A 13,358-nucleotide genomic window follows, 5' to 3' on the forward strand; every position below is an offset into this window, starting at 1 on the left:
ACCCTCACCACCTAGGCCATACCCTCTTCTCACTGCTACCATCAAGAAGGAGGTACCGAACGGTAAAAAAAAAATCAGCTTCTTTCCCTCCACCATGAGATTTCTCAATGGACAATGCCTCTATCCACAAGGACCCTCACCACCTAGGCCATACCCTCTTCTCACTGCTACCATCAAGAAGGAGGTACCGAACGGTAAAAAAAAATCAGCTTCTTTCCCTCCACCATGAGATTTCTCAATGGACAATGCCTCTATCCACAAGGATCCTCACCACCTAGGCCATACCCTCTTCTCACTGCTACCATCAAGAAGGAGGTACCGGAGCCTGAAGGTGATCACCCAATGATACAAAAACAGCTTCTTTCCCTCCGCCATGAGATTTCTCAATGGACAATGCCTCTATCCACAAGGATCCTCACCACCTAGGCCATACCCTCTTCTCACTGCTACCATCAAGAAGGAGGTACCGGAGCCTGAAGGTGATCACCCAATGATACAAAAACAGCTTCTTTCCCTCCGCCATGAGATTTCTCAATGGACAATGCCTCTATCCACAAGGACCCTCACCACCTAGGCCATACCCTCTTCACACTGCTACCATCAAGAAGGAGGTACCGGAGCCTGAAGGTGATCACCCAATGATACAAAAACAGCTTCTTTCCCTCCGCCATGAGATTTCTCAATGGACAATGAACCACACACTCTACTTTTCTTTTGCACCAAGCTCTTTATTTATTTCTTTATTTTACATGTGAGTTACAGCAAATTTTTGCACCTGCCACCAAACAAACTTCATGACTGACAATAACTTCTGAAGCTGATTCTGATACAGAACGGTCCTGATGATGCAACTTCCTCTTTAGGTGAACCTCAGGAGAACAAAAAAGTTCTTTCTTTGTCTTTACCATGTGAGAAACAATTTGAAAGCAAGACTCAGTTTAAAGAAGCTATAAATGAGTTGCTTAATTGATAGTATCCCAAAGTATTTCGTCTCTTCAGACAACACATTGAATGAACTCACTTTTGCCGTCCCTGCGGGAAAAGGAATCTCAGAGTTGTATGTGATATCATGTATGTACTCTGACAATAAATCTCAATCTGATATAATAGTCAATAGAAATTGGAATTATATTTTCCAACTATTTTCCAGGAGTCTTTTAAATGCACCCTTCCTTCACCTGGGGAGGTGAGAGGAAAAGAAAAAATACCCACTTACTGTAGACAGGGATTAAACCAAAACCAAATTAAAATGTTAGTTAAGATGATATCTGGTGCACACACTATAATTTCCATGAATTTTAAAACTGGCCGCAACCTTCACCATCACAAGAACATTTGTGCGCATTCTTCTCCCCACACAAATGTGGGACAACAATTTAAATGGCTTGAGTCCAGGTGTAGAACATGTGCAGAACAGAGCGACGGCTTCTTGTGGTTCTAATCGGCATGCAAGAAGTAGTGCATAAGATTGTCCAGGATGGTTCCGCTCTCAGGGTTTCACTTTCATCATTGGGTTAAGAAGATGGGAGGTTCGAACTGCGAATCTCCTTCACTGCATACTTTTGAATTAGCCGAAAGACCTCACACAATGACTGTCTGACTTCAATTCCCTCATCAAGAGAAGGAAAAAGATACAGTGCCAAATATCCCCATGAAGATGGGAAGATAAGTATTGATTTGGCCCATCAAACATATCTTAGACCAAAGGCTATTTCCTGTGATGTTGGCAGAAGCCCAGAAATAGGTTGTTTGCCTGTTCTCTGTTAAAAGTCATACAAACTCAAAGGAAAATTGGAGGAAATTCACGACAAATTACAAAAGGTTCTTTAATAGCTGCAAGGTCTTTGATAGGTCAGGACAAATAAGATAACTTCTACTTTACAGTTGCCAAGCAAATAAAAACATGTTAAATCCCGGCCTAACTTCTGAATAATTAAACGCCTATTTACACATTTCATGCTTACATATATACACTGAGTTTTTCAATCAAAGCAAAAATCCCTAACCTAAAATTGGAAAAACATTACAGATAAGGTCATATATCAAAGCTATCCTTAAGTATTATATCTGGAAAAAAATCCACACATCTATCTTAAAAAATGGACTGTATAAGATCATATTATTGCAACATTCAGCTCCTAAATTCAGAATACCACCTTGGCTTCCCTTCTGAGGCTCGTACTCTGTCTTTTGAAAACTTTGGCTCACACATCTGCCGATCCCCACACCATGGCAAGTAAAATGACTGAAAAAATGTCAATTATTTATACATAAGCAGAAAAAGCCTCTGTTCTGGATCTCAGGATAGCTTTTTGGAACAGCTTGGATAATCCCAGCAGGGAACCGCGGTGGTTTTGGATTGGGTGACATGTAATTAACCTGAGGTGATTAGGGAACTAAAGGTAATGGAGCCCTGAGGGGAGTAGTGATCATAATATAATAGAGTTCAGTTTCAAATCTGAAAAGGAGAAGCTGATATCAGTTGTGTTAATATTTCAGTGGAACAAAGGGAATTACAGTGGGATGAGAGAGGAACTGACCCAAGTTGACTGGAAAGGTCAGTGAGATTGAAGGAGGGCAGAGCAGAATTGGAGGATATTTCTACAAGAAATAAAGAATGTGCAGGATAGATATATTCCAAGAATGTGAGAGGGTTGGAGGATTATGGGCAGGGAGCAGGTAGGTGGGACTAGTGGAGTTCACTTAAATCAGTGCGGACTAGAAGGCCGATAGAGCCTGTTTCCGTACTGTCATTGTTATATGGTTATATGGAATGCTCTGATCTAGTTTGGGGAAGAGCAGGACCGGCTTAACATATTGCACCTGAGCAACTCAATACCCACCACTTATTGGACCATAGTGTAGGGTTGTTCCAGAAAATTTGGATTCAATTATTTCAGGATCCTATTCTTTTAATACGCAAAACTGAAAACTTGTGTAGAATTATCAGTCCCACACAAAATCAGAAAAGGTCTCCTGTTTCCTATGGTTCTTTCTTTCATCCTAGCATTGAGCTGCATTCATTTTTTTTCTAACTAGGTCAGAGAATTTGTTGACAAAACAATATTTAATGTCCAACCATGTTCATTAATGTCCATGTTCAGAAGCTGGTAACTGCTGCTTCCCTGAAGCAGTACTTGGTACCAATACCTCCTCCGAGCTTGTGGACAGGCAGTTAATCTCCTTTTAAAAATACTTGTATGTCCCTGCTGGCACTGCAATTGGGTGTACGTTTTAAATTTAAAATTTAGACATACAGCACGGTAACAGGCCCTTTTGGGGCACGAGCCCATACCACCTGGTTACACCCAGTTGATCTACAACCCCTGGTACATTTTGGTTGGAAGGAAACTGGAGCCCCTGGGAAAAGCCCACGCAGGCACTGGGAGAACATGCAAACTCCCTACAGACACTGCGGATTTGAACACAAGCCACGATTGCTGGCACTGTAACAGCGTTGCACTAACCACTCCGCTAACCGTGCTGTGTAGAGTAATTCAAAGAATTAAAGTTCCTTATAATTAGACATACTTCCTTTAACCAGGGTAATCACTGCCCGTAACCAGGTAATGATATACAAAAGAAGCAAGGGTATAGTTATAAATGGACTTCATTAAGAACAGAAGATTAGAGATGCTTCATGATGCCTACAAAAGTAGGATGTGCGTTAATGAGTATGTTTGTCTATTTTACTCACTGCAAATGAAGAAGGGTAGTACTGGTAGATTATGTGTTCCAAAAATTGTTCTTGGGAAAACAAGCAGCAAAATAAAGCCTGTTCAAAGTTATCAATATGATTAGATTAGTTCAAATTTTCAGCTATAAATAATTCTTATTCTCAAGCGCGATCCATAATTCACAATGGTTGAGGAAGAAAATCTCTTCAAATATCGACGATGAAGAAGAAGGTGACTTGGTCTTATCTTGTTTTATCGATCCTTTACTGTGTAGTAGGGAGAGGAACAGGTGTGAAATGGTGACTGCTGAATCATTTTCAGATGTATAGTTTCTTCATAAAGTGAGTGCTTTGTATTGTCAAACCGTGCAAAAGGAAGGAGAAGTGGGTGAACTGGACTGTGGTCGCTCTTTCCAATTCCTTTGAGACTGGCTCACTCATTGTCGTAGATACATTCTAAAATGACAACATCAAAGAACACAGTGGGATGAGAAAATCACCAATGGATGGGACAACAATTTCATATAATCAGCATTTCCATCATTTTATTTCAAACAATCCATCAAAGATTCTAGCAAATATCAACAGGTGTTCCTTGGAGAGCATTTTGACTGATTGCATCAGGTATGGAGGAGCCAATGCACAGAACAGGAAGAGTCATGAGCTCAGCCTTCACTCCATTAAGGACATCTACAAGAGGTGGTGCAATGTTTGCACCTTTAATACTGCTGCAAAACAACGTGTTTTGTGATGTGTGTTCAAGATGATAAATTCTGATTCTGTCTCTGGTTCCTCCCATAATTCCAGGCTCATCTTTTATTCACTGTTACCACTTTTGGCATTCTCACGTCTTTTGATATTTAACATCTCTTACATTCCACCATCTCCCAGTCCTTCATTTTTATTCCCTCCATCCCTTCCTCCTCCCTTTGCATCTTAACTCTTGAATCTCTGGTGGTTCCTATTTCTAAGGGATTGGACAGGCTGGATGCATGATGGTTGTTCCCGACGTCGGGGAAAACCAGAACCAGGGGACACAGTTTAAGGATAAGGGGGAAGTCTTTTAGGACTGAGATGAACAAAAAAAAATTCTCTCAGAGAGTGGCGAGTCTGTGGAATTCTTTACCACTGGAAAGCCAGTTGAAGCCAGTTCCTTATCCATATTTAAGTTGGATTTGGCCCTCATGGCTAAGGGGATCAGGGGCTATGGGGAGAAGGCAGGTACTGGGTACTGAGTAGATGATCAGCCATGAATGAATGGTGGTGTAGGCTTGAAGGGCCAAATGGCCTCCTCCTGCACCTATTTTCTAAGTTTCTACTGCAAGGCCATCAACCTGAAATGTTAACTCTACTTCAATTTGGACTGATACAGCCTCACATCTTTGCTGTTTACATTAGAGTAGTGCTAAATATGGTTTTTGGGTTTTTTTAATTTAAGTAAGCTCTTGTCCAAAAATAATCTCAAGTACATTTTAAAAAATGCATTCCCTTGCTGCATCCCAAGTGTAATAAAAGAAGATTAAGGAAACTTGCAGCTGTTTTTTGTCCTCGAAGAGATATTGACTAATGCAACTGCGAGAATGCATGAGGCTTTCATAGGAAATGCATTTATTGCAGGGTTAGTGATTCTGTTGAAACAATTGATGGAGGAATTCTATTAGATTGCAATAAGCATTCATATGCAAATAACACACTGTATAATTTTAAAATTTTTGTTTTTGTTGTAACTTTTTTAATGTGTTTGTTTTTATAAAACATGCACACACTTTGTAATGAACCAATAGGGTCAGACTATTACATGGCTCCATTCATAGTGTAGAGCTTTAATTGGAATTTAAGAATTGGACCTTAAATGTTACAATATAATTTCCATTCTTCATTGGTGTGTTTTGACGGCTGAGCCTGTATTGCAGCCTCTAGTTTGGCCGGGGGTGGGGTGGAATCAGAATGAGAGGGAGGAAGAACACCTAGATTGGAAGGAATGGAGGGAACAGGCGAAAATATAAATGAAGGAGTGAGGACGGTAAAGGTAATTGGTCACAAAAGGAGTACATGTGGAGGACAGTCTCTCTAGGACATGTATTTTAATGCAAGGAGCATAGTAAATAAGGAGGATGAACTTAAGGCATGGACGGCCACGTGGAAATACAATATTGTGGCCATCAGTGAAACTTGGTTGCAGGAGGGGCACGTTTCACAGTTAATTCACTAACGAAAAGAATATTGAGCCAGATGAAGTGAAGAAATATGGTCGGGAGCTCATGGATAATATAAGAATTAATGAGGAGGTAGTGTTGGTTATATTTAAAAAGATCAAAGTGGATAAATCTCCAGGTCCTGACAAATTATTCCCTCGGACCCTGAGGGAGGTTAGTGAACAAATAGTGGGGGCTTTGACAGAAATATTTAAAATGTCACTGGCCACAGGGGAAGTGCCAGAGGACTGGAGGGTGCCTCATGTTGTTCCATTGTTCAAAAAAGGATCCAAAAGTAGACCTGTAATTATAGGCCAGTCTGACATTGGTGGTGGGTAAATTAATGGAAAGCGTTCTTAGAGATGGTATATGCAACTATTTGGAAAGACAGGGATTGATTCGGAGTAGTCAGCATGGTTTTGAATGTGGTAGAATGTCTAACAAATTTTATAAAGCTTTTCGAGGAGGTTACTAAAACGGTTGATGAGGGGAAGGTGATGAATGTTGTCTATTTGGACTTTAGTAAGGCTTTTGATAAGGTTCCCCATTAGAGGTTAGTAAGGAAGGTGGAAGTATTGGGTATTAATGATAAAGAAGTAAAATGGATTCAGCAATGGTTGGATGGGAGATGCCAGAGAGCAGTGATGGGAAATTGTTTGTCGAATTGGAGGCTGGTGTCGAGTGGGGTGCCTCAAGGATCTGTGACTGGGTCCACTGCTGTTTGTCATATATATTAACGATCTAGATGATAGGGTGGCAAATTGGATTAGTAAATTTACAGATGATACAAAGGTTGGTGGTGTTGTGGACAGTGAGGAAGATTATCAAAGCTTACAGGGTGATATAGGAGAGTTAGAAGAGTGGGCTGAAAGGTGGCAGATGGAGTTTAATACTGATAAATGTGAGATGCTACATTTTGGTCAGGCTAACCAGCAAAGGGCAGACATGTTAAATGGTCGACAACTGAGGAGAGCAGTGGAACAAAGGGATTTAGGAGTCATGGTACATAATTCCCTGAAAGTTGAATCACATGTGGACAGGGTGTTGAAGAAGGCATTTAGTATGTTGGCTTCATAAATCAGAGTAGAGAACACAAAAGTTGAGATGTTATGTTGAAATTGTATGAGGCATTGGTGAGGCCAAATTTGGAATATTGTGTGCAGTTTTGGTTGCCAAATTACAGGAAAGATATAAACAGTATAGAGAGAGGGCAGAGGAGGTTTATGAGAATGTTGCTGGGTTTTCAGGGTTTGAGTTATGGGGAACGGTTGAGCAGGCTGGGACTTTATTCTCTGGAGCGTAGAAGGTTGAGGGGTGATTTGATAGAGGTATTCAAAATTATAAGGGGGACAGATAGAGTCAATGTGGACAGGCTTTTTCCATTGAGAGTGGGGGAGATTCAAACAAGAGGGCGTGGATTGAGAGTACAAGGGGAAAAGTTTAAGGGAAACATAAAGGGAAATTTCTTCAAGCAGAGGGTGGTGGGGGTATGGAATGAACTTCTGGCAGTGATGGTAGAAGCAAGATCAATGTTAATATTCAAGCTTAAGTTGGATAGATCTGTGGACAGGAGAGGTGTGGAGGGTTATAGGCCAAATGCAGGTCAGTGGGACTAGGTAGGAGAAGATGTTCAGCACCCACTAGTAGGGCCAAAACTGGCCTGTTTCTGTGCTGTAAATTATCTCCTGTCCTCAATGGTGGAATGAGGTTGTTTTATTTAGAACAGGTTATGGGAATTAAATTTCCACAAACTCCAATGTTATTTTTATTAGGTAATATTGAGGGGATAAGACTGAAGCTGAAACTATCTACCCATAAAAAAACAATTTTTAAAGATTGCTTTAGCTGTAGCAAGAAAATGTATAGCAGTGACATGGAAATCAGATACCAATTTAGGCATAGAATGCTGGAATACAGAAATGCATAGCTGTGTTCCTTTGGAGAAGATTACTTATAATTTGAGAAATAAATATGATGTATTTTTGAAAATTTGGCCACCGTACTTAAGAATTGAGGGAATTAATATTTAGACCTTTTCCTTGAGCCTCAAACTTTTTTCACGTCCTTGAAATATTATGTTATAAATGGTCAATTCCATTGGTTTGTGGTAACCAGGTTTCTATTCTAGTTTCTTACTTTTCTTATGTTTTCTTACTATTTCATTTCTCTTTTCTCTTTCTCTTATTCTTTTCTCCTTTTGGCATTAGTTTAGTGGGGGGAGGGAATTGAGGTTTATATCATCATGTAAAATAGACTGATTGTTATATTCGATTGTTGTATTTTGTACTTGGAAAACTTTTAAATAAAATTTTCAAAAATAAAAATGCTGGATTGAGGTTGTGCCCTTGTAAAATACGAAAGTCTGCAGACACTAGGGTTGAAGTAAAAACACAACACTGGAGAAACTCAGCAGGTCAAACAGTGTCCTTTATATAACAAAGATAAAAATACATCACCAACGCTTCAGGCTTGAGCCCTTCATCAAGGTGTGGACAAAATGTCAAGAGGTGCCCAAACAAAATGGTAGGGGAGGAGCACAGTCCCAAAGCCAGGAGGTACTAGGTGGAGAAGGGAGGGAGCAGAGGAGGAGCAATGTGGAGGAAAGAAGACAAAGGGAAAAGGAAAGGGAAGGGAGTGAGAATGGGAAATAGGTTAGTAGAAACCGGAGAAGTCAATGCCATTCGATTGGAGAGTGGCCAGACAGAAAATCAAGCTTTGTTCCTCCAATTTCCTGATGGTCTTGGTGGGGTGGTATGTCTGTCTATGTCCTCATATTCTACCCCACCAAGGCCACCCATGATTTGCCGTCTGGGCACTCTCCAGCCGGGTGGCATTAACATTGACCTCCAGTTTCTGCTCGTCTACTCTCCCTTCTTCCTCCCTGCCCTTTTCCTGTCTTCTTTCCTCCAACTCTCCACCCCAGTCCCTCTCTAATCACAGAGCCAACCCTCCTCCCCCTGCTCGCTGGTGTGCCCTCCTTCCCTTATCCATCTATTACCTCCTGCCTGTGGGACCATGCTCCTTCCACTACTCCTCCCCTCCCCTCCCAGGCGTCTGCGGACATTTTTCCATATCTCGATGAAGGGCTCAACCCTGAAACATTAGTTATATATCTTTATTTTTGCTACATAATGTACACTGACCTGCCAAGTTTCTCCAGCATTTTATTTCTACTTGTGCTCAGTTTTTTTAAACTAAATATAGACTTTATTCACAATAAATTATTTACAAAAGTAAATGATTTCATATCCATGCATTTCCATCACTGTACGTTGTTACATTTACACTATTGCCACCACTGTCGTTACTCCCCCCTCTGTTGTTTGAGGGGTATCCCCTCGGTCTCAGCCCCCAATGCCCTGTTAGAGAAGGACAAGCAACCAAGGAGGGAGTAATGATAAGATGCCACAGTAGTGGGAATGGGGTAAATTGAAATGATAATATAATTACCGATTAGTGTAGCGGTTAGTGCAACGCCTTTACAGTGCCAGCGATGGGGACAGGACCGGGGTTTGAATCCCGCGCTGTCTAAGGAGTTTGTACGTTCTTCCCGTGTCTCCAGGGGCTCCGATTTTCTCCCACTGTTCAAAACATACCTGGGGTATAGGCTAATAGGGTGTAAATTGGGCCGCATGGACCTGTGGGCTGAAGTGGCCTGTTACCGTGGTGTATGCCTAAATTTAAAATTTTAATGTACAGTATGGAAACATATGGATAGGTAGAGGCTTTAAACAGTTTTCCTTTTGTAAATAAAGTCTATTTTTGGTTAAAAAAAAAACCACATTGAGCACAACCTCATTCTACTAATGAGAACTGGGGATGCTGGGATACAGGTTCAGCCATCAAAAGTCGGGGGAAACTCCCAAGGGTACCGTGGCTGCTGGTCAGAAATGTGAAGGATTTCTGAGTTCCCTGTCTTAACTTTTACCGGCAAATGTAGGAAAAACGGATTGGAGTGGAGTGATATAACACTCTAAACAGATTGGAGTGGAGTTAGATGATAGATTTTAACAGAAAATTAAAGTGAGGGAGGAAACGAGTTCCTCAGTTTGAATTCCATAGTATTTTTTACATTCACTTGATATTTCAACTGTATGAATCATTTTTCCCTTCTTATCGTAATCCCTTTGTGATTTGTGGTAGTCCCCGTCCAACAGAGAACAGACAAACTACTTTCATTGCTCACCTTTCTAGACTGTTTAATGATCTTTCAAGTCGATTTCCTCAGTAACCATTTCTGTCCCTTGTAATACGCTACCTGCCTCCCTGTGCTGCGTCCCAAGTAGAATAAGAAAGATTAAGGAAAATGGCAGCTATCACTTGTATCCTGTTTCTCTTCCATGGCTAACATGATTGCACAGAAACCGGTACTAGATTGTGGACAGATTGCAGAACTTTTAGAATGGGAGAAGAAGAGGTGGAAGAAAAAGAAACAGAATTTATTCTCATGAACATCACAAATTTTGTTGTTTTGTAACAGCGTCACAGGTGCAAATCTTGCTACAAATTTATTTTTTAAAAATCAGTGCAGGAGAAGAGAAAGTGAGGTCGTGTCTGTGGTTCATTGTCCGTTCAGAAACCTGATGGGAGAGGGGAAAAAGGCTGTTGCTGTACTGCTGGGTGCACGTTTTCAGGCTCCTGCCTAGAATGAAACACGAAAGTCTGCAGAGGCTGTGTCTGCAGTGAAAACGCAGAAACGCTGGAGGAACTCAGCTAGCGTCGCAGCATCCAGGGGAGGTAAAGATATTCACCAACATGTCAGGCCTGAGCCCTTCTTCAAGGTTTGAGTAAAAAGCAAGCAAGTGTCTGAATTAAAAGGCTGGGGGAGAAAAAAGGGCAGGGGGAGTAGAAGAGGCCAACAGACATAAGGTGTTCATTGGATGGGAGGAAAGGTGAGAATTGATTGGGGGGGCCTGGGGTTAGAGTGGAGTACATCTTTCCTCCATCGGCAAAACCATAAGACTTGAGTAGAAACAGGTCTTTCAATCCATCGAACATCCTTTTGGCTAAGGCATTTTCAGCTTTCTCCCATAACCTTTAATGTCCTCACTAGTGAAGAACCTAACAACTTTTGTTTTTTTAAAAAAAATTTATTTAGACATAAATTTAGCTCAGTAACAGGCCCTTTCGGCCCACAAACCCCTTGACCATCCAATCACATCTAAGTGGCCTACAATCCCTGGGGACATTTTGAGCGGAGGGTGGGAGGGGAAAACCAGAGCACCTGGAGGAAAACCCACACAGACACGGGGAGAATCCTAAGAGACAGCTCCAGATTTGAACCTCGGTCCCGATTGCGTTGTGCCAACTGCTACACTAATTGGACTGCCCAAATTCGAAATCTGGCCCCTGTGCCTCATGCCTCCAAGGAGTTCTTCACATACCTGTATCAATGTCGTCATAGATGTCTCCATACCCTTCTGCATTTCTAAAAAGAAAAAAAACATCAGAAACATTTTATTTATTTTTTTCCCTTTAAAGCATCTGACATTTTACAAGTTTCACCTTTACTCAGCGTTAACCCTGACGAATGCCCGCATCCCGGAATGAATAATAACCAAGAGATCAGGTCAAGTAATGTCCGCTGTGGCTTCCTTGATCTTATCTGAACGACCTTTGCAGTCCAAAAAACTAAATCTCCAGAGTTTTTTTTTGGTTTTGTATTGGCCTCGGGTTTTTAAAAAAAAATCTGCCTGCCCCCATCTCAGGTGAAACAAGGTCATCATATTGCATTGCAATATCACTTTATTCTAATCCCGTGCATCAGCTCACCTCCTTGTGCACCCGATACAAAAGCTCGAATGAGGCACACGAGAGAGCGCAGATGCTGGAACCTGGGTCAGCAAACAATCCGCTGGAGAATCTCAGCGGGTCGAGCAGCACCAGTGGGAGAAAAAGAATGGTCATTGTTTCGGCTCTGTTGGTGCTCAATCCACGGGGTCCTCCAGCAGAAAGCTTGTGTGATTTGTTTATTATTTTGTTGTAAGTACTGATGATTGGGTTTTTTTGCAAATTGACTGTGATTGAAAAACCAAGTATGAAACTAACAGACTTGCAAGTGAAGACACCATTGGAATAGCCCAAATGTATTGAAATCAGATCACCCAAGCACAACTAAGAGTATAAGAGTGCAACTAAGAGATGAAACATTTAGGCCATTGAAGACCCTCTTAAGCAGGCACATGGATGAAAGAAAAATAGAGGGTTACAAGGCAGGGAAAGTTTAGTTGCGGCGGATGACGTTTGAGCTCGTACGCCATCATGTTGAAATAACGAGACCACACCTGAAGAGGGTTTATTACAGTGTTATCAGGCTTAATATAGATCTACAACATGTGACCTGGCGTCATGACATCTGAAGTGCTAATGACCTCATGACCTAGCCAGGGTTCTCAGTCGACCTATGGGTGCTGCTGAGTCACTAGGCCTCACAAGACAGCGCTGGTTCTGCCCACTCCTCCAAGTGTACTGCGACATAGTACTTATTTTGGTAGGAATATATGGGACGGCACAACATTGAGGGCTAAATGGCCTGTACTGTGAAGTTGTGTTCTATATAATTTAGACATATAGCGCAGAGTCAGCCCAGGAGTCTGTGCCACCTAATTTACACCCAATTAACCTACATCTCCAGTATGTTTTTGAACGGTGGGAGGAAGCCAGAGCCAGTAGGGAGAACCCATGAAGATACGGGGAGAACGTTCAAACTCCTTAAAGAGTGGGATACGAACTGCTATTCCATTTGCTGGCGCTCTAAAGGCATTGCACTAACCACTACGCCAACCAGGCCATAATGCTGAGGCTGGACTAATATTCCAAGGAATGCAAATTCATATGCTAACATGTGATCTTTATCAATTTTAAACATCAGTTAAAGTTGATATTAATCTATTAAGATCATGTTTTTTTAAAAAAACTAGCTGGTTTACTAAGATGCTTCAAGAAGGGAAATTTATCCCCTTTACTCAGTCGGACCTCTGCATGACTCCAATCACATTCTGTGTGATTCATAACCTATTCAAGACAGTTGGTGGTGAACAATAATTTTAGACTATATGACTGGTACATATTACACGGGTAACTCTTCACCCCCCCCCCCCCCCCCCGCCCGCCCCCGCCACACTCCAAAATAGCTAACCTTAATACTGGTTGCATTGAGGAGTTATAAAGCAGATGACACAGTCCCCAAACTTAGCCTCCTGAATTCTGTTGGCTCATCCATAAATTATGACACATAGGAAAAGCAGGTGGGACAATAGCACATGGATAATATTCAATAAACATTGGGCAGTAATAATTTAGATTGTGCGTAGCAGGGTGGTAAATCGAATCAACAAGAGAAAGCAAGTATTTACTTATTTGTTTCTCACAGAGTTATGCAACATGGAAACAGACCTTTCAGCCCAACCGTGCCAACCAGGATGCTTTCTTAAGCTAGTCCTATTTCCCTGAATTTTGTCCATATCCTTCTCAACCTGTCTTATTCC

The 13,358-nt window shown here is 41.5% G+C and overlaps 1 protein-coding gene across 3 annotated transcripts in view; it reads right to left on the minus strand.

The window, feature by feature from the left end:
• Positions 1–1,812: 1,812 nt before the first annotated feature.
• LOC138735676 (FYN-binding protein 1-like) overlaps positions 1,813–13,358 on the minus strand; it is a 181,813-nt gene continuing 170,267 nt past the window's right edge. For all 3 annotated transcript variants that reach the window (XM_069883876.1, XM_069883866.1, XM_069883884.1), the window contains 2 exons: positions 11,256–11,299; positions 1,813–4,132 (listed from right to left, as the gene is read on the minus strand). In XM_069883876.1, coding sequence (XP_069739977.1) covers positions 4,110–4,132; positions 11,256–11,299 — 67 coding nt within the window. In that variant the 3' untranslated portion in view covers positions 1,813–4,109. The remainder of the gene's footprint in view (positions 4,133–11,255; positions 11,300–13,358) is intronic.

Source organism: Narcine bancroftii, chromosome 1, assembly GCF_036971445.1.
Source record: "Narcine bancroftii isolate sNarBan1 chromosome 1, sNarBan1.hap1, whole genome shotgun sequence".
In the NCBI taxonomy this organism is placed as follows: domain Eukaryota; kingdom Metazoa; phylum Chordata; class Chondrichthyes; order Torpediniformes; family Narcinidae; genus Narcine; species Narcine bancroftii.